Here is a 24,035-nt window from a genome sequence, read left to right as displayed (position 1 = left end):
CGCCGTTGCCTTCCTTTTTTCATCTCTCAACCGCGTACCTCTATCTGGTCCGTTCGCCCACGCTACGTTTGCAACTATCACCGCGACGGTCTGAGCATTTTCTTTTTTTTCTTTTGTTCCTGGCAGCTTTCGATGCCGGTAGACGTCTTGGGGTATGCCGACGCTGCGTGGACCAGTTGCTGCATCCAACCTGCCCTCCACTACCGAGGGGTGACGTACCGGTGTCGTTGACGGCAAGCCAATCACGGGTCCCGGCAGGGGGGTTGGGGCGCCGCGCCGTCCATGCCTGGCGCTGGTGGCGACGCCTGGCCCGTCCCCCCCCCGCCCCGCCTTCCCCTTCCTTGACTTGGCGGTTCCTGGTCCCTGGATGCCACTTCCTCCTCAGATTTCCGATCGCCCCCCCCCGGCCCCCCCCCCACCTGTCACCTGTCACCCGTCACCCAGTTGTCCAGTCGCTGAGTTGTCCAGTCACCCACCCAGTCATGCACTGTAATTATTTACCTAGTACTCCGTACTCCGTAGTTGTAGTTGCAATTATCCAGTCACCCACCTCCAGTTACCCAGTTATCCCGTCACCCGATCATGAACTCCCCGGGCCGCCGCTGCCTCGACTCTCCAAGCCCCAGTGGTTACGAGTGCATGCTCTACCTGGAAGCATGTCATGTGCAAGTGATTCATCTCTTGATGCCCAAGTCGGCATATTTCGTTGCTATTATGGGGAATCCTTATCGCTATTGGGCGACCTGCTAATCCCTCTCGGGCACGCACGTTGTAGGTACCCCGCCATCCCTTGGTGCCTAAAACAGGTACCTTTTGTATTACCCGCTACAGCGAATTACCAATTGTACCGAGCATTCGCCGCGCATACCACAGCCACGCCACCTAGCACACGTCGCCTCCCTCCCCCCCAACTCTGTATCTGATCTCCCAACTCTCTCGTATCAAATCTTCAACTCTCGTATCTCATCTCCGTCTCATTCCCATGGCTGATTCCAACTACCGAGACCACCGAGGATGAAATTGAGAGGCTGGCGAGCTCGCTGGTTGGGCATCTTCGGAATAACCACGAATGACCTTTGCAGTGCGGCCATTGGTCAGCAGGCATCACCAAGGACAATCCATTTTGCGTCACGTTTCCTTGTCGTCCGGCTCGCAGAGGCATCCATCCTTGCCACGCAGGTCACGCACCGCACCCGCTAGTTAACCTCCTCCTTGCAGCAAGCCACGCGACGATCCGGTTCACCGTTTCTGCAGCTCGACGCATCAAAACGTTCAACGTCCAACGTCGAGCATCCACCGTGACGACACCCAACGTCCGAGGGGGAAAAATGCCTCGTTTGTTCGTCGAAGCAGCCCGCGGGCGTTCATGGCAACTCGTTAGCCGCCCACCAACAACCAAACACGCCGCTTCCTTCCCACCCCCTCAAGCGCCCACGTCCCATCTGCCATTCTTTTTCTTTTTTCCTTGCCTCGCCTATGGCTTGCTGGCCAACGACCTGATCGCCTTTTGGTCCCTCCGAAGGTTTGAAACCGCCCGCCCCTCCTTTCCGTCGGCCTCCCGCGAAACACGTCCGTCCATCGACAATGCAACCATTCTGCACTGACGGTTCATGCCAATGAATTGTCGGGCCAGAAGCACCCACCGTCCATATTTCCATCTGCTGTGATTGCAGAAACCTCACCACCATCAAACCGCAAGCGTCGCCCTTTCCGTTGCTACCGGCACGTACTTGGGGTGCACCGCCATGCCGTGCATGCATATATACCACGCGCTTGTACGGAGTGCAGCACGAATATGTGCATTCAGCAATAACCATCTTGGCGATGCCGGCCAGGGTCAAGTCAACCCTTTCGGAACAAAGCACGACCCCGCTTCAACCCGCCTCGGATATCGGCCCGGATGACACGCTCTCGCCATTCGATGATCTCCCGCGACATCAACCAACTACGCAATCCAGGTGCCTCATCCTCCGCCTTACGCATGCTTCAGTAATAAGTACCAAGTACTGTATGGAACCGGCCTTGGCTGGGGCTGCCCCCCCCTCCCCCCCTCCCCCGGGGGGATCACCTCTCGACCGTCGCATGCCCCGGGTTTCTACTCCACCTGCCCCCTGTAATTTGGCTTCCTGCACTGCGCCATATACATCGCATACAGTGTATACTGGCAACGTGCTTGTAAATGTCCCAACAGCCTCCGTGCGTTTGCTTTTTATCTTTCTCATGCTCGTGATGGGACAAGCGATGATGCCTCCAGGCAACGCACTTGCGTCGAGGTGCTGGTAAGGTACCGTGCGGCGCTGTGTTGTGTGGCGCTGTGATATTTGTAAATGTATTTGTATTGGAATTGTATTGGATTTGTATTGAACATAGCCAATCGTACACCCCCGGCTATTATCGTGAAGCGTATAAAAGGGGACAGAAAATGAGCAGCAGACAAATCGCTCCATGCCTCTAGACACGAAAAAACGCCACTGGCAGGCCCCGTTGGAGGCCTCAAAATGCATCATGGAAACACTGTCCTGCCGAGTATGGGCAAACATGCACCTCCCCACGCCGGAGCCCCAACGGCTTCCCCTTTGCGCCTCCAGCTCCCCACGGCGTGCATGCTCTCCCCAACACCTGTCGTCTCGTAGCATCCGTATCGATCATGTACAGAGCGTCATCATCCTCGGACCCTCGACCCGGACGATTTCCGGCATGCCTTCGTGCCGTCGGCGAGCATGCCTCCCCTCGCGTCCCACCTCGGCCTCGTGAAAGTAGTCGTGGGGGTGGGTCCACGCTCCAACGAGCCGCTTCGTGCTCGCCGCCGCCGGTCCGTCGTCGGACCGCAAGGTGCGGTAGGGGGATCCTCCCCGTTCCAAATCGCGTCGTCGCCGGCCCGTCAAGCCTTCGGGGGACGGCCATCGTGTGTCGTAAAGCAGGTCTCGTCGTCGAGGTCGCCGCCGGCCCCCTCGTCGTCAGACTTTTGCGCGAAAGCGGCCGCTCACAGCTTGACAACCTGGCCCGTGAGCTTGAACCAGATGACGGCGATGAGATCCTCCTTGAAACGTTCCCATGGGTTCCGGTTCAGCCAATAGCTGAACTGTCGGTATTGGTACATCTCGCCCCAGCAGTCGCGACCCCATTCGCAGCCCGCCATGTTGACGACAAAGTCGCGGTCTTCCTGGCTGTAGTGGTACCGCGTGTGGTTCTTGCCCGAGCCGTCGCCGCAGGCGGCCGTCGGGAAGCTGTTGATGCTGCGCTGCGGCAGGAAGCCCGTGTGCTGCCTGACCCACGGGTAGCTCTCGTACATCTGCTCGAGGGCATCCTGTTCCTTGTGCTCCCACGCCATGTGCTTCTGCTCGTACGCAACCGGGTCCCACCACATATCCAAGAGGCGCTCCGACCAGGCGCTCCGGCGCATGAAGAAGGAGCCCAGGTTGAATCCCGAGCAGTCCTGCGAGAGCAGCAAGTTGACCGAGTTGATGTCCCCGTCGCCCACGGGACTTCGGGCATCGGCGTCGAGGTAGTGGTCCCGGAAGGGATGCGTCAAGTTGAGCGGGTTGTACTCGTTGATGTCCCGGTACACCTTGTCGTCGAGATGGTCGAAGAGGTGGCTCTGCAGCGAGTAGAACGGCTCCATGACGATCGTGTTCAGGTCGAGCCACCAGAACCTGCACCCTGTCAGCGTCGCTTCCTCCGTCGCGCCATGCGCCCCGGACCGGTGACGAGCGAGACGTACCATTCTGCCTTGGGGTACTTCCTCATGGCGAGCCTCATGTAGTCGACCTTTTCCCAGCTCTCACGCCATTCGTGCGCGTACTTCTTTCTCGTCTTCATGTCGACAATCTCCAGATCGTACCCCCATCTCTTGACGTAATTTCTCTTGTTTCGCACGCTGTCCCGCTCGATGGCCCACTCGCGAGCGCCCTTCCACTCCATGACGCCTCCGCCGACGTTGGCGGCCAAGATGATGACGAACTTTTCGCCGCCGCCGCCCCACGACGCTCGTCGGTAGTGATAAACCAACGCTGCGTTGGACGCCTGTCAGCCGGGAGCTCCGACGCGGCGAACCGACGACGAATGGGGGGGGGGGGGGGTTACGCACGGGAATGATAAAATATGTATATGCACATGAAGATGACGAAGCCGATGAGCAGCCGTATCTTGAGCTTGCGTCCCATGCGACCGATGACGGATCGTATCCTACCGACCAAGGGGAGATTCTGGCCCGGCCATCGTCTGCCGTGGCCGACCTTGTCCTTCTCGTCGTCGTGGGAATCGTCGTAGCTCGAGTAGAAGAGCGGTAGGCTGCTGGACAGGCGACGCATGTTGCGGGAGAAGAAGCCCTGGTTGTGGGTGGAAAAGGACGGGTAGCCGTTGGCGCCCCCCTGACGGCGCATCTTGGTCGATGACGCCCACTGGATGGGACCGCCGCTGACGATGGTCGGGCTGTTCCTGCCGCTGTTGCTGAGGTTGAGGCCGGGGCTGGCCCAGCCGCCGCCGGGAACCGGCGATGGGCTGCGAGACAGGGACATGGGACCGGCCGGCGTACCTGCGACGGGTGGGTGTTAGCCGACCGACCTGCGCGGTACGATGCTCCTCGAGCTGTTGCGTGACGCGATGCTGCGCGATGCTGCGCGATGCCGCACGAGTGCGGCGACCGGCGGGGACGGGGGACCGTGGCAGGGCCAGGGCCGGGGCCAGGGACGCAGGAAAACGACGAGCGGTGCAACGTACCGATGACGGGCGAGAGCGACACCTGGTTGGCCGGCTTCGGCTTCGACTCGAGGAAGCTGGCGGCTTGCAGGTCGCTCAGGGAGGGCGAGCCGACCGAGGATCGCCTCCTGTGGTGTTGGGGGGAAGGCCGGTCGCTGAAGGAGCTCGAAGAGCCTTCGCTCTGCTTTGGGGACGCCAGATTGAACGGTGGTCGCGCTCGGCGACGCTGAGGAAATCTGGAGGCTTCAGGTGACGAGGGGGACGGGGTGGCCTAGGCGAGCGGGAGCAGCAGGCCAGGCCGTTTCACGTCCGGTCGTTGGACAGGCGCTTGGTTTGCTCGAGGTCGGTGTCGAACCGAGAGGGAGGGAGCGCGACGGAGCACAGGGTGGACGACTCGGGCTCGGACGAGGAATCGAACTCGCGGCGACCGTCGGAGGCGTCGGGCCGAGCTGGCAGCAGGATGATGTAGTATCTGCGGAGGGGTAGGAGTCGGAAATGTACAAGTAGTGACCGTCGTCGCATGCATGCGCGTAGCAATGTTATTTTTTTTCCCTCTCCGGACACTCCTTGTCGGTAAAGGGAGACGGACGAGTTCTCTCCAAGGCTCGCACGGGACGGGAGAGAGGACGTGGGCGGAAGCTGGCCTCTCGGGAAAAGCTGGAGACGTGCGCGCCGTCTGGTGGGACGGACGGGGAGCGGAGTCGTTCGACTGGCTCGCTGGCTGGGTCGGTGCGGCACCTCAGGAATTGTCGTTGCGAGTCGAGTAATTAGGTAGAAAGGCAGCTCGCCGTCGTCCTCGTACAGATGGGCAATGGTGGCGGTGGCGAAAGCGATGGTGATGACAGGTGCGACTCGGTCGTTTGGGGGGGGGGGGGGAGCAATTTGGTGTTTGGAGAGGAAACGGAGAGCTGGCACTAACTCGCACTCGCATTAACTGACGCCTTCACTTTTTCTCCCCTACCATCGGCCGCGTTCTTACTAGGCGGGTTGGCGAGCTCGGTGGCCATGCCACGCACTGGCAAAAACGGTTCGGGTTCGGTCACAAAAACGAATGCGGAAGTACACTGTCAAAAAACCACAGGAGGAGAGGATTCGGAAGAAGGGGAAGGGGGGGGGGGGTGGAATGGAAGAAAGCGACGAAACACGGGTGCGAGCCGAGCTGACGGCGATACGAGTGTGGAATTGAGATGGTAATAATCGTCGTCAACGTGCACCAAGACAATGATGCCGTCGCCCGCACAGGGTACCAAGAGTAAGATGTCGACTTTCAGCCCTCGACTCCTCCTGCTGTCACTCTGTCGGAAGTACGGGATGCACGGGTAAAGGTACTCGGCTTGGTTCGTTCCAACGGGAACGGTACTGTACTCCGTACACGTAGAAGTATTAATGTACACGTACTTGTAATTAACCGACCCGCTCAGGGGCTCGATCAACCAACCACAGCGCTTGATCAATCCTAGCACCGACAGGGGTGGGGGGATAGGTAAGCCTGCAAAACTCTCTTTGCAGCATCGATTTGTAGGTAAGTACAGGGTACATTGCAAACGCACACTTTCCAAAACGTGTTGCACGAGCTTCATGTACCATCTACCTTTGCCTCCATAGCATCCACAATATTTGGCTCGGTACGGAGTACTGAGTACCACCTCTGACCTTTGTGGTCTTTATCGCTTTTGTCAGGAGTACTCCGTACAGCATGACCACATGAGTACTGTACTTGGGTTCGTAGGCGTCCGTGGGCTACCCGCAAAGCCGGCGTTGGCGGCACAAATACTTACTAGGTACTTAAACCTACTCAAGTACAGCAGATGTACTTGCACGTAGGTGTAAGTAAGTACTTGTAGTATTGGGTACTAGGTAGCTGGTACCGAACATTACTTAGTACCTACTAGCACCCAAGAACCCCAAGTAATATTAGCTCAATCCTAACCTGATCCTTTATAATCCGTACTAACATCACAGGTGGTTGCGTACACGTAGTAGTGCGACTACTGTACGTGCGCGCACCGCCCATGTACCGTGGGGAGACGTGAAGGCACGGATTGCAATAATTACATGTACATTGGAGTGCAGCACGTGCAATTACTACTACAATATGTACCTACTTATGTAGTAGGAACAATGTAAAAGTTACAGTATTCTACTTCCAGCATACTAGGTAATTAGGCACAGAACTATTAGCAGCACTGGTACTACCGTACTGTACCTCCTATACTTACTCACATGCGTACTAGCCAAGTACTTGTAGGTGCACTTACTTAAGTACATGTATTATTACTTCTCTGTACTGCGTGCTCTGCATCAGAGGTAATAGTTGTAAACACTTTTCCCTGTTGGATGACAGAGCTCCCAGCACACCTGCTTAGTGCTGTAGGTAATTACCGGTTATAGAACGCATCTAGTGGTGCGATGTGCTGTACTCGGCACTCCGCATGGAGTAATTAAGTACAGGTACATGCTTGCTGGTTGCGGGTGCTAAACTGTCCGATGCTACAGGTTACTGCCGCCTGAGGCACTTTCTTCAGCACCAGGAACAAGACACCTAGACCATTTTCGGACGACAAGTACGATTAACACCAAGGACCGCACAAGGTACTGTTGTTACCGCTGTCACTTGTAATCTAACCGAGAAGCCGCCCAGTATACTTCCATGAACTGTAAGTACGGAGTACAGGTAGCGATACCATGTGTACGGAGTACTCTGAAACTACTGATGCACGATGCTCGTGCAAGCACTCCGTACTCCATAGTAGTAATTACTTGCAATTATGGTACACCTGCAAACTATGGTTCGGCATCCTCCTTCTCCCTCTGGTCTCCACACGGCAAGGGCAGCGGCATCTTACGAATATGAGCACCATCCACGTAATGCACACGTAAGTACTCGTAGGTGTGCTTGTACTGTAATTACAAGTACACCCAAGTACACTTGAATGCAAGTACATTTACTTGTACTTACTGTACTGTAAGTACTTACTTAGGTGTAGGTGTACTGGCGTGTACTCCGTACAGTACAGTCCGTTCAAACTTGCACTCCCGCCCTCCCTTGTCGACTTTTACATTAGACTCCACCCTAATCCTTCCAACAGCCCAACTGTACCGGTACTTGCGGTTTCGGAAGGATGCAACGAAGCTTTCATGGTAAAAGCCGACCCGTTGGCCCGTTCTGTTCCCTTCTCACCTGCATTTTTGTCCCTTGCTCTCTAATTAATTACTCATGTACAATGTGGATATGCACCAACGGCCTCTCTGGTAATAATAATGCGGCCAACTAATACATTGCGGGGGTTGACTTGGGTCACTGTTTATTTATTACATTTACAGTAAGTACTCCGTACGGAGTACAGGTAAGTACTGAATATCGGGAGCGAGCGTGGAATCTTCCGTCTCATCGTCGTCCACCTCATGACTCCATATCAATCACTCATCTGCCGCAGATTGCCGTCCGTGTGCGCTGCCTGACTCCTGTCGTATGCGTGACTGACGCTGTCGCCACCTCTCAGCCACCACGAGCTGATTGCATCACGTTGTCCGTCCGCCGGAAAGCAAGGGTGAAGACGTTCTGGGACAAGCAGCTCTAGCAAGCTAATTCTGCAGTCCGAGGATTGGGCCGATGGTACATGCCATGAACGTACTGCTTAGTCCTGCAGTGGCGACGAATTTAGCTAATAATACTATTTGCCAGTCCACAGCAGTCGCTGCAGACACAGGTTTGGAAGGAATCCAGCAATGAATGGCTGGTTCATCCCGCACCCCTTTCTACAGTAAATACCTAAGTAAGTAAGTAATAAGTACTCCATTCATGTACAAGAAATACTGGGATCTGGCTTGGGTTCGGGCCTGAGGAAGCAGGTACCAGTACGAGTCGGTGCCAACACCAATAGTGCGGACCAGCTACGACGGTGTCTGATTTGCTGGATGCGACTGTTCCCATCAGCCATTGACCGTTCGAGACCGGTATGGCTGGATTCCAGAGTTGTGATTCGCGAAGTGAATACGGTGTGCTGCTACCAAACGTGGCCAACGAGACATCAAAGTTCTCGCTACCTGGTTTCCAACTGCAGGAATGGGTCCTTTGATAGTTCCTGTACAACTGGTATCCTGGATTGTGGGTTGGTCCAGCACACCACGAAGGTGTAAGTAACTACTCCGTACAGTACTTGCGGAGTACAAGCTCATCGCTAATACTTAGGTATACTTGTATTACTGCGTACCACAGAAGGAGAATGGTAATTCAACTAAACCTCCCTGAACCCGTAGTACATCTGGAGTACTCCGTACTTGTACTCCCCCCCCCCCCCCCCAAGGAGTGCTAACAAATAGATATTTATATTTATGGTGCCCTTCCTAGCCGACCAAACACGTACAGTACAGTACATGTGCACCTACTGGTAATATGTCGGAGTATCACTCCGTTCGTACATAAACCAGAGGTGCACTCTAAACCGACTAGACCAAAAGTAGATAGAGGAACGGAGTATTACGGAGTGCCTGGGTTGGGTGTTGAATCACCACCATGGTGCATCTCAGTTCAGCGTCGAAAGCAGCTCGGCTCCAGCTTCAATTCCACAACCTTGGCTGATCGCTTCGCTTGATTCCCTCCATCCCATGGCAGACTTGCAACTGCCGAGACCCAAACGTCACCCCCTTCGGCTCAATATGACCCTTCGTGTATGCTTACATCGAACATGACGTGCGCTTGCGTGACTGTGATGGAGACCGACCCCTTGTCACGGTCCCAATCCGCCTCGGCGCGTACCCTCGGCCAATGACGGCGTCTGCACACACATTTCCAAGCGCCGGCATCAGCCTGGTCCCGTTGAGCTGCATCACCGTCGACCATTCATCCGGCTCGAATGCATCCAACCTCTGCCGTGCTGTCGTCGTCGGCCATGAGGACGGCGCCACCTCCAAACGCGCTTTGACAGGACGCTGAAATCATGGGCCATGCTACGCTGGGGAGATTCTTGTTGTGCGCCCTCAATGGCCCCGATGGCCTATTGTCTTCTCTCCCCATCAGCACTCCCATCTCCTGCTTCTGGCAACAGCGACGCGGCCTTGCGGCCATCTTTTCTTTCCTCTCCGACCCAGCTCGTCAACGTTGGGAGGAGCCGAGTTCGCCACGTTGGCTCCTCATTTCTCTGGCCATCGCAGGCAGCTCCTTGGTGCCATGTATCGCTACGGTGCTGCATTTCCGACCGTATATCCTCTCTGAATCTGATCCACACCCCTCGAATGCCTGAGTGCTTCACGCGGCCGCCCCTTCACCAGGATCAAGACGGCACTGACCAGATTCATTGTGGGACAAAGAGGGAGCGATATTGCACCGGCACAATGAATGCCGCCACGCACTACCACAGTGACATTGTTGGAACTTCCCACCACCATGTCACTGATGACTGGGGGACATGGCAGGAGGATGAAAAAGGTTCCCTCGCTGCGACAGAGAATCTGACTCTTCTCTCGCCACCTCCGCAGGCGACGGACCGTTGCCCACGAGCTTCCACCAGGACGTCACACCGGAAGACTTCACGATATCCCAGTGCCAAGATGAAGAGGCTCAAGTCAAGGCACCGACAAAAGGCACAGAACGCAAGAGCAGGCATCAAACTCATCACCGACATGTCGGTTCTGAACCGCAACGGCGGCGCTGCAGCAGGCATGCCGACCAAGTTTGTCGATGCCGTCGCCCTGAAAGCACTCGAAGGGGATTCCGGCTCCACCATCGTTGGCAAGTTGAACTGGTCCAAGAGGGACAAGTGTCAGCATCAGAATTCCGCCTCGGCCGCGCCGCAACATTCTGGCCCCAAGGTGGAACAGGAGCTCTCGCCCGAGGACCGGCCCATCGTTATCGGCATCACCCTTCCCTGTGCTGAGTCGACTCGGCACAGGGACAATTCGCAAACCGTCGATCAGAGTGCGCCTCAGATGTCACGAAATCCAACCGCGGCAAACCAGACACCTCGTGTGGTGTCCTCCGCTGCCGGAGTCGCTGCGGCAGAGGACCCCGTCCACAGGTCGGTGTGGTCGCCGGATACACCAGACACAGTGCTGTCCTTTCACCAGGTCCGAGAGACATCCAGTTCGTCTTCCCAGTCCAACATTGCCGCACCTACGAAATGGAAACAGCTGCCGCCAGTGCCGGGCATTCCCACCGATCATGTAAAAGCGCAAGTGCAGGATAAGATGAGCCTAGAGCTTGGAGGACAAGATGACGAAGAAGATAGCGGCACACCATGCACCCTCTTTGAAGAGGATGGACCGTCAACTCCCGGGAGGCCTTCTCCGGGTGTTGATCTCGGCCAGTATCGCGACAGCGCAAATTCTGGCTCTGCCGGTTGGTGGGACCATCATGTCATAACGCCGTTTGTGGACCAACGGAACTCCTTCTCCAGTCGCAAGCTGAAGATGGATTCGCCCAAAAAGGGTGAAAGAACAGCATGGGCAAAACACGACTCGAAGGACAAGCACTCTGAGATCGGACCACTGGAGGCGCCCCGAGATCGTTCGCTGGCACCCATCGCTCGTGCTCCAATACCACGCAAGGGCCCGACTCCACGTGCTGGTGCGCTCACGACACGTGGACCAGAATCTACATCATCACCATGGCCAAGTCCGGCATGGAGTGACGAAGCGATGAAGGAAGGTGGGCACATGGTTACCAAGGAGGGAGTGGACAAGGACCTGCCGCCTCCTTATTCATCACCAAAGAATCCACAAGGGGGCCTAGTTCGGCATCGAGCAATCTTTCCGCCCGAATACGCACCGCAAGGGCGATGTTCTCCATCGGCTGGCACGACAACTGCTGGACATGTCTCCACGATAGCTTCCCGGGAAGCGGCGCAGCCCACGGGCAACACTCGAACCGTGACCTCGAACCCATCCCCGCCGCCTTTGGAAGCGCCTCTGCCTCCTCGACCACTCGGCACCTACCTGCAGTCAGAAGACGTAATATCCTCCCATGACCGAGCGCGCAAGGTTGAACGGCAGCGTCGCCGTCACGAGAAGGAGGAGGTTGTCGCCAGACGCCTGGGGGGTTTCTGGAGAGGGCGATGGTGCATACCACCCACCGGTTGCTACGGTCGTCCTGGTCGCGAGGGACGAAAGCGGAGACGAATCTGCATCGCGATCTGGGCTGGCATGATTGCCGCGATGACTCTCATCATCGTGCTGGCAGTTGTCTTGAGTCGACGCGGCAGCCCGCGGGAGGCACCCTCGATATGGGTCAACCTGACCGATTTCCCGCCCATGCCTACAGGAGTGCTCACCATTGTTGGCCCAGACAACTCGGTCTCCAAGAGCGTTTGCACGAAGCCGTCGACGTTGTGGAGTTGTTCTTTGCCAAAGGACCAGCACAGCTCCGTGGCGCCGTACATGGCGAACCAGCCCACGGTCGTGATGCAGATCCAATGGGACAATGGCACCGGCTACGCGTCAAAGGGTGCGGAGGATGGAAGGTCTCGCAGAGGGGCACGCGTCGTGCGCCGTGCACACATTCGGCAGAGGGACGAAATCGGTGGCTTCCGACCGCAACCCGATGGACCCGACCTGAAGGAGCTGTGGTTTCTGGGAAACACGACGGACGACATCAAGGCGGAAAACAAGGCTGGGGAACAAACGCCATTCTACATCAGCCTCCTGAAGTCGACAGACGAGCCGGTCGGGCTCCCCAAGTTGGGCCGTCGAGATGGCGGCGCGCAGATTGGCAACCAGAGCCTCGCCGGCCTTCTTCCAGCACCCGCGTTGGAGGCAGACGGCACTCCGACGGCCGCCACGATGCTGCCTTACCCCGTCCAGCAACCTGTCCGGCTGTTCGACCGCGGGCTGCCGTCGGAGCACTACGGATTCTTCACCCACTTCCGGCGATCCCTCTTCGTTAGGTCGGTAACGATCCTCAACCGGACCAAGGACGGTGACGTCCCACTGGACGAGAACGGGGGGTGCGGCAAAAATGAGGCTGCGTACATGGTGAACTGGGACGAGACGCGAGTGCTCGTGCAGATCTGGACGCGAGCCTTGACCGTCAACGCCTCGTCACTTCTGCCACCCGGCCCCGGCCCTCGCATCGGTGGGAACGGAGAGCTGGTGCGTCCCGGCACGATGCCGTATCCCGTGACGGTGACACTCGACACGCACGGCGGAAACCCGAAGCGGAAGCTCGTGTGGGACTGGCCTATCGACGCGCGGCAGAGGCTCGCGCTCGACAAGGCGGAACTTCTCGCCAACGACATGGGCGCCGGAGGAACGTGGATCAATCCTCGTGGAGCAGGAAATGCCGAGCAAGGAGGCTTCGATGGCGGCTCGGGTGGATGCAGATGCGAGTGGGTGAACTGGGTGAGCCGCGGCGGGCGCGGAATCTAACGGTCCCTCTCGCTGCGACGGCGGCGGCATCCACATCACCACCATCACCACCATCACCACTGGTGACCCATGACATGACCAAAGCTGAGGGATCTCGACGGTGACCAATATGGCAGCTCTTCATGAGAGATGATGGGGCCGAGGTGCACGACGTCGTGATTCAACATGCAAACCGCTACACGCCGCTCACTGAGCCGTCCTTCTCCGCCTGCTCACCTGGGACATCTCCCTCGTCATGATATGAATCACGGCGTGCATCGTTCACGTGCTAAAGGAGGAACAAACATATGGAGCCTCAATACGAGGGCAGGATCTGGATACGTATCCTGGACCAACTTGTAGGCGGGTTTCCCGTGGTGATTGGAAATGGGAACCCCATATTAGACTTGTGTTCACCTCCTCACGCACTGAGATCAAGCACACAGCGAATGGAATAATTACAGCCCATTTTTGTACGTACATCAATGGCCAGTTCAGGGATACAGGCCTTGCTCATGTATGTAAAGTCATGTATTGTATTGCATTGTGTTGTGTTGTATTTTATTGCAATGTTCATTCAGTATTCACGAATGCAGCAGTGGGTGAGCGAGGTCGGAGCACTGAGGGGCAGCTTGTCGAAGCCGGACGACGGGACGGACGCCTAAGGCATCGTCAGTACACCCCTCAACTACTGCCACCGTAACCACAATTTTCACTTCACTTCACTTCACGGGTCGAACATCTCTCTCTCGGCCCGCGACGACATCTTTCCTGTTCTACGACTTCGTCCCGCACTCCTGGAGTCTTGATGCTGCGCCCAGCATGTCACCACATACGTCGTCGTCTTATTCATGGCCCCCGCCTGCGGACTCATAGAAGCACGACGGCGGCAACAGGTCCATCTCTTGTTACGCTCGCAATTGAAACTTCATGCGACGACACAGCCGTCGCCGTACTCTCTCGCTGCCGACGCACCGGTCGGGCCTCGCTGCTCTTCAATGAGCGCATCTCCTCGGACAACCGGCCGTTCAAGGGCGTCAACCCGGCCATCGCCGTCCAGGGTCACAATGCCTCGCTCGCACCACTGGTTCGCAGAGCCCTCGCCTTCCTCCCCGACGCCCGTGCTTGCGACGGCGGCAATGAAGGCGGCAGAGTGCTTGCCGTGGGCGACGGCGAGTGCAGGACGAACAGGAAGATGCCTGACTTCGTTTCCGTCACCCGAGGCCCCGGCATCATGGCGAACCTCGCCGTCGGACTCAACATGGCCAAGGGTCTGGCCGTCGCCTGGGACGTGCCCCTCCTTGCCGTCCATCACATGCAGGCCCACGCCCTGACGCCGCGCCTCGTCCATGCCCTGGGAGAGGAGACGGCGCGAGTGCGAACGGAAGGCGAAGCTGCTGCCGAATCCGACGTTGAAGTCGACACGGGAGCCGGAGCCGAAACCTTGACCAGCTGTCCCGAATTCCCCTTCCTCTCCCTCCTCGTTTCGGGTGGCCATACGCAGCTCGTGCACTCGACCTCGCTCGTCCACCACCGCATCCTCGCCAACACGGCCGACATCGCCATTGGCAACCTGCTCGACCAGACTGCCCGTGTCATCCTTCCTGCCGACGTCCTCGAAGCCAGCCCCGACGTCATGTACGGCCGCGTCCTCGAGGAATTTGCCTTCCCGCCCGACCTCGGCGACGTGGGCGCCCAGCATGCCGACTTCTTCCGCCCCGCCACCTCGCGCCACGACGAGATGGTTGACGTGCCCTCTGGGTATTCCTGGACGGTGCCGTTGCCCTTTCGCAACTCGCGAAAGCTGGTCTTCTCTTTTAGCAGCATCTACACCAACGTCCACCGCATCGCCGCTGCCAACCCGTCTATGGATCTCGCCGAGCGCCGCGCCCTCGCCCGCCACACTCTCCGCGCTGCCTTTCAGCACCTCGTCTCGCGCCTCGTGCTTGCCTTGACCGACGTCGCCCAGCCCGGCTCCTCCGTGCCTGCGGCAGCGCACGCACTCGTCGTCGCGGGAGGCGTCGCCTCAAACCGCTTTCTTATGCACGTCCTGCGCAGCACCCTGGTCGCACGCGGCTTCCCTGACTTGCCCATCCTCGCGCCGCCCGTCACACTGTGCACCGACAACGCCGCCATGGTTGCCTGGACCGCCGTCGAGATGTACGATGCCGGCTGGGCGAGCGACCTGTCGGTGCGGCCCATCGGCAAGTGGTCCATGGATCCGGCAGTGGGCGAGGGGATACTGGGCGTGGATGGGTGGCTGAAGCAAAAAGCTTCATTTCCCTGACTACCGTGATATGATACCCGGTTGACACGCGGCCGTGTGCATGACAAGTAATGCACGTGCGCATTACCGGATGAGAGCGCCAGGCAGGCGTACGGAGCAGTGCTTTCTACGTGCAGGTAATCCCAACCGAATCATGAACAACGTCTACTTGTATCAGACAAGCAGCACGAGGTGCTACAACCTGAGCGCAGGAGGGCCAGTGTCTTGTTTGCATTGTTGTACAAGTGTGCCTGTGTCTGGGATGCATCTCTGGTTGTATTTGACCAGCGTACAATCCTCCATCCGCCAGGTCGAGCGAGCATGCTAGCCAGGTCGGCTGCATCTATTCCAATTCGCTCGACACGTTGGAAAACTCGCCCTTCTCAAGCTTCGTCTTCCAGAAGATGGGGTTCGTATCGTTGAACCCGTGCTTCACCCAACCGTCCTCCTTGATGTGGTAGAGGTTGATGTAACCACCAGAGAAGGCATCGCGGTGCGTGGCCGCCAGGATGCTTCTTCTTCCGAGCTCCAGCGCCTCGTCGACCTTGAGGTCATACTTGTACTCGGCATCCAGCACACCGTACGCAAACGTTTGGCCGCTGCCGACGCAGAAGAGGTTACCGGCGAGCCGGGTGCCATCGCTGTCGACGTAATAGAGAGCCGGGCCCTCCTCCTTGGTGACGCCGGCGCACATGGTACCCATGCTCAGGCCCATGCCCTTGTAGGAATAAACGAGGTTGGCGAGAATCTTGCTCGCGGCGGCGACGCTGATGCGGCGCTTGTGACGCAGCTCATGGAGTCGGCACTGCATGCCCAGCCAGGCGAGCCAGTACTGGCAATCGGCCGCGCCACCGGCCATGGTGCCCAGCAGCACGCTGTTGATCTCAATCACCTTCTTGACCGTCTGGGACGAGATCCAGTTGCCGGCCGAGGCTCGCGAGTCCGTCGCCACGATAATACCGCCCTGGAAGCGAAAAGCAAGCGTCGTAGTACCGTGTGCAATCTTGATGGGGCAATCGGCATTTGATCGATCGTCCGTCGCGGCGCGGAGCCAGGACGAGGGCTGTTTCGGAAGGAAACCCAGGTCAGCCTCCGAATTTGCATTGATCCATCCAAACATGCCAGTTTTACCGACAAAATCCATGCTTTCCTGCACTAGAAATGCACATCGCAGCATGGCAGAGTACTCACCTGGGCAACAGGGGGCATGGCAAACTTGCCCAAGAGGCTCGACATTGGGTTCATCAGCTCCTGCGTTTCGTCCTCAAAGGGCTCGTTTTGCTCGTAGGCGGGACGGCCATATCTTGCCACAAGAGTATCCATCGTGGGCGGATAAATGACAGAAAAAGACGGCAGGTAGTCAGTGTCTTGACGTGTGTTGAGGTGAGCGAGAGCGTGGAGAGCTCTGCACCTGGAGCTTTCGGGAGCTTGCCGAAGCTGGCTGGGCTCGTTAGTAGTTCCCGGTGATCGTTGGACTGCAGAATACGGTCAAGAAAACGAAGACGTGAAGTCAGGAGATGTTGTTTAGCGAGCGATTGATGAAGGCGTACAACCGATGGTGAAGGATGGCCCGATGCCGCCTTGTTGGGAGGTTTGACGTTGCCAAGTAAGACGGATGGGCAGGCAGCTTCAGGATCGCGCGTCACCACCGACGGCAGAAACAAGTGTTAAGGGTGATGTACCCATACATAATCTTCCTTGGGTTCCATGTCTACGCATGGTGCGCCTCAGTTGTCGAGGTACTTTTCATCTAACGCGCCACCAAATACGTTACTTGCCCATGTACCAAGGTACTTGCTGTACTGTACGTGCTCGCTCACGTGCCACGCGCTAGTCCAAACCTGCATTGGTTTGGTGCCTCGTCGCCTGACGGCTCATGCAGGAACAAACGAATGGTGGACTGGACGGAGTATTATCATTACAAGGACTGTCATGTAAATCAAGTAAATTATTGCTTACTTCCAGTACATGCACACCTTCGTACGGAGTACAATATGATTGAAAGCAAGTATTCACCGCAACAGGAAGAAACACATCGTCCTCGGCAAATACCAAGTATATCGCTACTGGTACTCTCGCCCATCCGCTATTCGGCCCGTAATAATGAATAGGCAGGCACTCTGGGTCCTATGTCGTCGATTGTCACCATTTGCAACGGGGCTCAGGAATGCGCACCCGGTCAGCAACCAAGAGTCTGGCCGACTTTTCCAAGTTTGCTGCATTGCGAGACGAGACCTTCAATACTTGTGCAACATTAATACCTATTTAGGTACCTAACCAGCTGGATATCGAATACTTCACAAAAGGTATAACCTTTCAGCACAGCCCGAGCAAGGTCCCCTGTTCCCCGCAGCTTGTGTCTGCTTCTTCGCCAGAGGAGACATGGCGGCCAAGAGAATGAATGCAGCGAAGCGAAAGCAAGGGAAGAACGATACAGAAGAAGTGCAGGGAATGAAAGTTAAAACAAAACGCGACATAGGGGCGCCGTTTAGGACAGTGGCGGTGAATCGTGGAGCACGGCTGGCGGCAGTACAGGGGAACTGGCCCTGGAAACGTATCCCATCCTTCGGAGTCCCTCACGCCTCGTCCCACGACGGAGCAAATTGTGCGAGCCTTCACCTACAAAGACTGCCGTGGCGGCCTAGGGATTTGGCGTCGGCTCCCTACTTCCGCGCCCTTCACGATTGCCCAAGAAACTCCGTCGCACATGGGACTTTGGTGTGTCGGGAGTGCTCTGCTCGGCTGGCTGAAAGTGGCTCTTCAGCGTCACGGTGCCGGCGCCGATGGTGAGTTCCTTCGCCGCGCCGGATCCCGATTCGTCTACAAAGTAGACATGCTCGCCGAGGTCGTCACTCTTGCCTATGAAGTGATCACCCTTCACCTCAATCTTGAACTGAGCGTCCGAGGAACACTTTGCCGTGAAGGTGTCGTCAAAGGTCCATTCTCCCGTGGAGGACTTGTGGTGCTTGGTCTTGCCGATGGCCTTCTCCTTCGGGGACATCTGGGAGACGACGACGTAGAGATCGGCCGTTGGCGGATATCCCGCGGCGGAAACGACGGTGAACGAGGCGGTCCCGGTCGGGCCGGAGCCGGGTGCGGCGCTGTGTATCGACGAGGCACCGATGCTCCTATGTCGGCTGTGACCGGGAGAGTTGAGCTCGATGCTGGGAGTGGGCGCGGCCTCTGGTGCGCCGCCAGGTCCAACTTCGCTGCCCGCCGGGTCCATCTCGGCAACCTCGGGCAGCGCGCCGTTCGTTTCGTCCCCATCCTTCTTCTTGCCAAAGACGCCACGCTTCAGGAAGGATGCTCCGCGGCCGACTCCGTGCCCGACGGCACCGGCGACGACGGCGCCGCCCTTGATAGGCGCCCCGGCAACACCGGTGACGATCCGAGAGGGCGCCGAGAACGTGCCCGTGAAGTTGGAGGTACCCTGCCTGGTTCTGGTGACGTAGTCTGGTCGGAAAAGCAGTCGAATCCGCACGCTGCCTGACTTGCCGTCCAGGACGTATCGGGATTCCGAAGGCTTGAACGGGTCGAGGTTCGCCAGGTTGATCAAGGCGCCCCCCAAGAAGTCGGGCTTGTCGGCAAAGTCGTAGTCGTAGATGTTGACGACAAAGTTCGCGCCCGTGCGGGACGGGACGCTGACCTCGAAGAATTCGTTCCAGGCCGGCGACAGCGTCTTCTTCTGCACCTTGGTCTTGTACACTTCCTGACCGTTCAGCTCGAACTTGCAGTACGGATCACTCTTGCCATTTCGGTCGGCCGAGGGCAGTTCCATGGCGTCCAAGACGTCGACGCGAAGCTTGCCCATGTTGTTGATGCTCTCGCTGGGGTCGAGCTGCATCTTGATGGGCACGTATTTGAGGCTAACCTTGACCCAGCCGTTCTTGCCATCGTCGCTTTTCAACTTGAGAGTTGTCGGGTTATTCTGCGGCCGTCGTTAGTTCCCCGGTGCCACATGCTCCAGACAGGGCGGACGTACCAGGCATTGCTTGAGCGTCTCCAGAGTGTTCCCCGTCAGCTGCGCGAGTATCTGGTCCTTTTCGTCACCCTTCTTCCGAGCCTTGATGGTCAGGCGCGACACGTCGATTTCCCGAATGACACAGTCGCCAATCTCGTCGAACTTGTGCGTCTTTCCTTGCGTTGTCGACGAAACGTACGACGCGTAGGCCATGTCGTCCACAAACACCTCGAGACGGCTGTTGCTCTCGGGGAGCTCGCCCTCGAGAAGGCGGAAAATGAGCAAGCCGCTCTCATGCTTGAGGAGCTCCTCGGGGCTGAGGCGAATCTTTGGCGGTCCCTTCTTTTCGACCGATTGCCTTTCGGGCGTCGACGTGGATGATTGCGACTGCTTCTCGCCATCCTTGTCCGCCTTCGCGCTAGGTTTGGCGTCGCTCGGCAGATCTCCGCCCTTGCTGGTGCCGTTGGTGATCTTGTCCCCGGCAGCAGCCTTCTCGGCTCCCTCTTCCTCCTCATCCTCCTCGGGGTCGGCGACGTTGAGGCATGGGTAGAAGGAAACTGTGTAGGTCAACGCTCCCTTGGGGATACCCTTTCCGTGCAGACGGAGACCTTCGTTTCGAACTTGCTTCTTGTCGTGGACGAGATACTCGCCGTTGTCGTCCTGGTGGACAAAGTCGCCGGCGAAAACCTCGACCAGGCCCAGACTTCGATCCTTGCCCAGCTTCTCGGCATCCATGACCTCGAGAGACAGCCTGTCCCGCGGCGTGTGGATGGGAAGGTAGAGAACCTCATCCCATTCCGGGTTGAGATCGTTCCGGAAGGTGACGGTGCGGGCCTTGTCGACGCCAGACATGAGCACACGCACGTACGGGTCCGACTTGCCAAAGGACTCAAAGTTGCGCAGGTCGGTGGCCTTCTGGAAATGGAATCGCATGACGCCGATGGGCGTGACGTAGCCTCCGGTGCCGACGACGCCGGAGATGGCGACGGGCCTCCACTGCGCCATCATCTTGACGCGACCGCTGTGGGCGCCGGACAGCTGGTACCACTCCTTGCCCTGCTCCATGCACTCGAGCATCTCGTCGAGCTTGATCTGGTACTTGCCGAGGACCTGGTCTCCCGTCAGATCCCTGTCATCCTTGATGGTGACGCCCAACTTGGCCTTTGCGCGGTCCGTGATGAGAATTTCCTTGGATCCGTTGTCCCAAATGGGGTTGTTGGTGCGTTTGAGCTTCTTGGTCTGGTGCACCGCCTTGCCGTTGAGGAACATGTCGGCGTACGGGTTGAGCATGCCGACGAGACTCTTGGTGCCGTCGAGGTCCTTGGCCTGCTCGACGGTGAATCGCAGGATGCCCTGGTTGGATGGCGGCAGCGGTTCCGGCTTTCCGTCCTCGCCCGTCGTGGGCTCCATGACGGGGAAAAAGCGGAGGTCGCAGGAGACGACGCCGCGGGCCTTGCCGTCGGCGATGACCTCGATCCGCTCGTTCTCGCGCACGTTGAGCTCCTCGAGGTCCTCGAGACGGAAGGAAGCGACGCCGAGCTCCTTGGACTTGCGAAACTCGTTTTTGTCGAAGACCTGGATGTCGAGCGAGTCGTTGAAGGAGGTGACGATGAGGTAGTGCGTCTCGTTCCACCTCGGGTTGGAGTTGTCCTCGATCGTCTTGGTTCGGGCGAGCTCCTGGCGGCGGCTGAAGCTGATGCAGGCGTAGGGGTCGACGGTGCCGGCAAAGTTGTCCGTGTTCTTGAGGCCCTGCGCGCCGTGGATGGTCAGGGCGAGCACGCCGACGGCCTGGTCGACGGGGGTTCCGGCGAGCATCTTGGCCACCTCGATGGGGAAGACGTTCGGCGCGTACATCATGGGCGCCAGGTTGCCGTGGATCTGCTCGAGGATGAAGCTTTCGAGGCCCGGGACGAAGTTGATGTCGAAGCCGAAGCTGTCGCCGCCGAGGGGCTTGCAGACGTAGTCGATGGTCGGGCGCTCGAGGAAACACATCTCGATCCTGTCGACGTGGGGGAAGGGAATCTGCAGCTTGATCTTGAGGCGCATGATGCCGGAGAAGGCCATGTCCTCGACGATGACGTCGAGACCCTTGCTGATCATGGCCTTGCCGATGCGAATCTCCAAGACGACCTTGGGGTTGATCTTGTTCTTCAGCTGGCGGGCGGTCATGTCGGCCGTGTCGTTGGGCGTGAAGCTGAACTTCCAGTCCATCATGACGATGTCGTCCTCGGTCTTGGGATACGTCTTGACGTGCTCCATGCGTGGAGGCTTCGAGCCGAGGGTGAAGGTCTTGAGCTTCAGGCTGTCGAGGAAGGCGGGCGTCGCCGAGCTGAGAACCTGGTCGACCGAGTTGATGATGGTCTGGGCCAGCACGGGCTGGTAGATGGGCCAAAACTTGACGAGAAAGGAGTTGATCCACTCGAGAGACTCGCTGTCGGTGTCGATCTTCTTGAGGGCCAACTCTCGCGTGATGTCGTCGCGAAAGTTGCGCCGCACGCGCCGCAGCGAGGTTCGGTAGTAGGTTGCGCAGACGGCCATGATGATGAAGACCCAACCCAAGCCGCCACCGAAGACGGCGACGAGCCAGGACGAGATGCAGGCGAAGATGACGAGGGCAACGTTGTGGTACCAATCTGCCGACACACGAATTAGCCTCGGGCGGGCCAGCCTCGGGCGGTCACGGTCCGAGCTCACCTCCGTAGAGCTTGTCCGGGAGCTTGCCCTCGGCCCAGGTAGCGTGGTCCAGCAAGCTCTCGGCCTCCCTCATACTCTCGACCGGCCAGCCCATCTTGGGCGCCCAGCCGGTGCGGGCGAAGGGAGCTTCCTTGGCGCCGGGGTCGGTGCCGTCGGCGAGACGCTTGCCATCGGCGTCGGTGGCGACGTCGAGGACGCCGGCCTTGCTGGCCTCTGGGAGATCCTCGTCCGGGCCGGTGCCGTCGTCCTGGTCGGTGATGATGGCGGCACCCTTCGGGCGCCTGCTGTGCTGAAGCTCGCGGGGTACGGCCTGGGCGGCAGGGACGTCATGCCCAGTCAGCAAAAAGGGTCCACGACGACGGCAAAGGGTGCAGGCCGACGACAGAGGAGGGGGGCGCGACGGGACTCACGGCCTGTGCCTGAGCTCGTTTCTGCTCCGTCGTGGCGTTGGCATCGAAGTCGAAGGCCGGGATGCCGGCTTTCTTGGACCGCGCGACGATCTCCCTCTCGGCCGCTTCGGCCGTCACCTGGCTCTGAGGGTCCCGGGCCGCCTCGATGACCCCCTGCGCCTTGAGCTCCTGCGCCTCCCTAGCAGTCATGGCGCCTGCAATGGCGATGGGCCGGGGCGAGCGTGCGGCCAGCCGGTGGGCAATCTGGCTTCGGTCGGCCGAGCGGAGAGGATCGCTTCGCGGGTGCAGAGCACGGCGGACGGGGCAAGGTAAGCAAGCGTCGTGCAGGTGTCGAATTGATGACGTGACGGGCGAGCGAATGCTTCAATGCGCGGCGGGCCGACGTCTGGCGGGTTCGGGCTTTGGGATCTGGCCGCGTTGGCGAACCTGGCAGCTTCAACGGCCGATGGCGATGCAGCGAAGCGAAACGGTGTCGAGAGGGCGAGGGAGGGGCTACGTATACTGGTACTGCGATCGGCAAGGAAAGTAACTGAAATTTGTGGTTGGAGAGGGAACTTGGGGAGGTGATCCAAGACAGCCGGGGCTGGGTCAGCCACAGACGAGAGCTTGGCTCGACCGAGACAAGCTGGTGGTGGCGGCAGAGATGATGGGACGGCTGGCGATGCAAGTGGCAGTAGCGGGAGGGAGGATGGACGGCTGGCGACGCCAAGGACTTGACGAGGTGCTCGATGTGGATGCTAATACGACAGGCCCCCCCCCAACCTGCACTCTTTACATGTATAAGTACTTACTTGCCTCCTGGCAGCTGTGCACACATGCGTGCACGCTCGTACTTGCCAGCATGTGCCGTATTACCTACCTCGAACTGTACGGTAATTACTGCAAGTACTTGTTATGCGCCGCAGGCATACAGGACTTGCGTGCGCTTCTGCTCGTACAAGTATTGCCCAGCTCCACTGTACTCCGTTACCCGTACAAGTACTGTAATTACAACATGCAAGTACTCCGTACACAGGTACTGACTGTACTTGCTTGTGCGTAGCGAACTCGACAGATCGGTACTGAAGCTGCCAATAATGTGCCAAAGTACGGAGTACTTGCGGAGTAATACTAAGCATTAGGTATTATTGCTTGGTACGGAGTAATACTGTACATGGATGACACTTGTACCCTCGCCAGTCTAAGTAGTACCGATCTACAGTACTGTACATGTACTCCGTACGGAGTACTTGGTAGGGAGTACTCCGTAGCACTTAAATGTACCTAGTATCTACGGAGTACGTTGTTCAGCAAGTACAGCACTTAAGCACTGTACTGTAATTGTACAGCAATTGTACACCTCTAAACCGAAGTATATGTACATGTACGGAGCACTCCGTCCATCGGCCAGGTACTGATACTTACAGTACGGAGTACAATGTGCACTTGTATCGTCACGCACTTACTGTACTGTACATGTACACGTACGTTGAGCGTGCACTTGCCAGTACTTACCTGCACATGTACCTTTCCAGGGTTCATGGTATCAGTCACCTGAAAGGTATTCGGCACATAGCGCCTACTTATACTGTATAGTCGTTCAAGGACCGTTGGAGTGAGTGACGACTGGCCGGGCCTGCTTCCTCTAATAAAACCACCCTCTCCGCATGGGCAGGTGTCATGAATC

The 24,035-nt window shown here is 57.9% G+C and overlaps 5 protein-coding genes across 5 annotated transcripts; 2 read left to right on the top strand and 3 right to left on the bottom strand.

Annotated features, from left to right (window-relative positions):
* Positions 1 to 2,983: 2,983 nt before the first annotated feature.
* Positions 2,984 to 5,705, bottom strand: DCS_05306 (golgi mannosyltransferase complex subunit; the record flags this gene model as incomplete). The annotated part of the gene is made up of 6 exons (XM_040802612.1): positions 2,984 to 3,653; positions 3,722 to 4,010; positions 4,088 to 4,534; positions 4,720 to 4,934; positions 5,006 to 5,612; positions 5,660 to 5,705. 6 exons carry the CDS (start codon positions 5,703 to 5,705, stop codon positions 2,984 to 2,986), a joined length of 2,274 nt encoding a protein of 757 aa, XP_040657645.1.
* A 4,327-nt stretch (positions 5,706 to 10,032) lies between these two features.
* On the top strand, positions 10,033 to 13,059 carry DCS_05305 (Glycoprotease family protein; the record flags this gene model as incomplete). The annotated part of the gene is made up of 1 exon (XM_040802611.1): positions 10,033 to 13,059. The coding sequence occupies one exon, from the start codon at positions 10,033 to 10,035 to the stop codon at positions 13,057 to 13,059; it is 3,027 nt and encodes a 1,008-aa protein (XP_040657644.1).
* A 787-nt stretch (positions 13,060 to 13,846) lies between these two features.
* DCS_05304 (uncharacterized protein) lies at positions 13,847 to 15,325 on the top strand (the record flags this gene model as incomplete). The annotated part of the gene is made up of 1 exon (XM_040802610.1): positions 13,847 to 15,325. The coding sequence occupies one exon, from the start codon at positions 13,847 to 13,849 to the stop codon at positions 15,323 to 15,325; it is 1,479 nt and encodes a 492-aa protein (XP_040657643.1).
* A 322-nt stretch (positions 15,326 to 15,647) lies between these two features.
* DCS_05303 (proteasome component PRE2 precursor) lies at positions 15,648 to 16,627 on the bottom strand (the record flags this gene model as incomplete). Its single annotated transcript, XM_040802609.1, has 2 exons — positions 15,648 to 16,454; positions 16,496 to 16,627. 2 exons carry the CDS (start codon positions 16,625 to 16,627, stop codon positions 15,648 to 15,650), a joined length of 939 nt encoding a protein of 312 aa, XP_040657642.1.
* A 1,318-nt stretch (positions 16,628 to 17,945) lies between these two features.
* DCS_05302 (transmembrane protein) lies at positions 17,946 to 23,487 on the bottom strand (the record flags this gene model as incomplete). Its single annotated transcript, XM_040802608.1, has 6 exons — positions 17,946 to 19,232; positions 19,287 to 21,898; positions 21,960 to 22,269; positions 22,370 to 22,563; positions 22,872 to 23,106; positions 23,281 to 23,487. The coding sequence occupies 6 exons, from the start codon at positions 23,485 to 23,487 to the stop codon at positions 17,946 to 17,948; spliced, it is 4,845 nt and encodes a 1,614-aa protein (XP_040657641.1).
* Positions 23,488 to 24,035: the final 548 nt, after the last annotated feature.

Source organism: Drechmeria coniospora, chromosome 02 (assembly GCF_001625195.1).
Source record: "Drechmeria coniospora strain ARSEF 6962 chromosome 02, whole genome shotgun sequence".
Classification (NCBI taxonomy): Eukaryota; Fungi; Ascomycota; class Sordariomycetes; order Hypocreales; family Ophiocordycipitaceae; genus Drechmeria; species Drechmeria coniospora.
The sequence above is the reverse complement of the archived record's forward strand: the minus strand, read 5'-3'. Positions and strand labels throughout refer to the sequence as shown.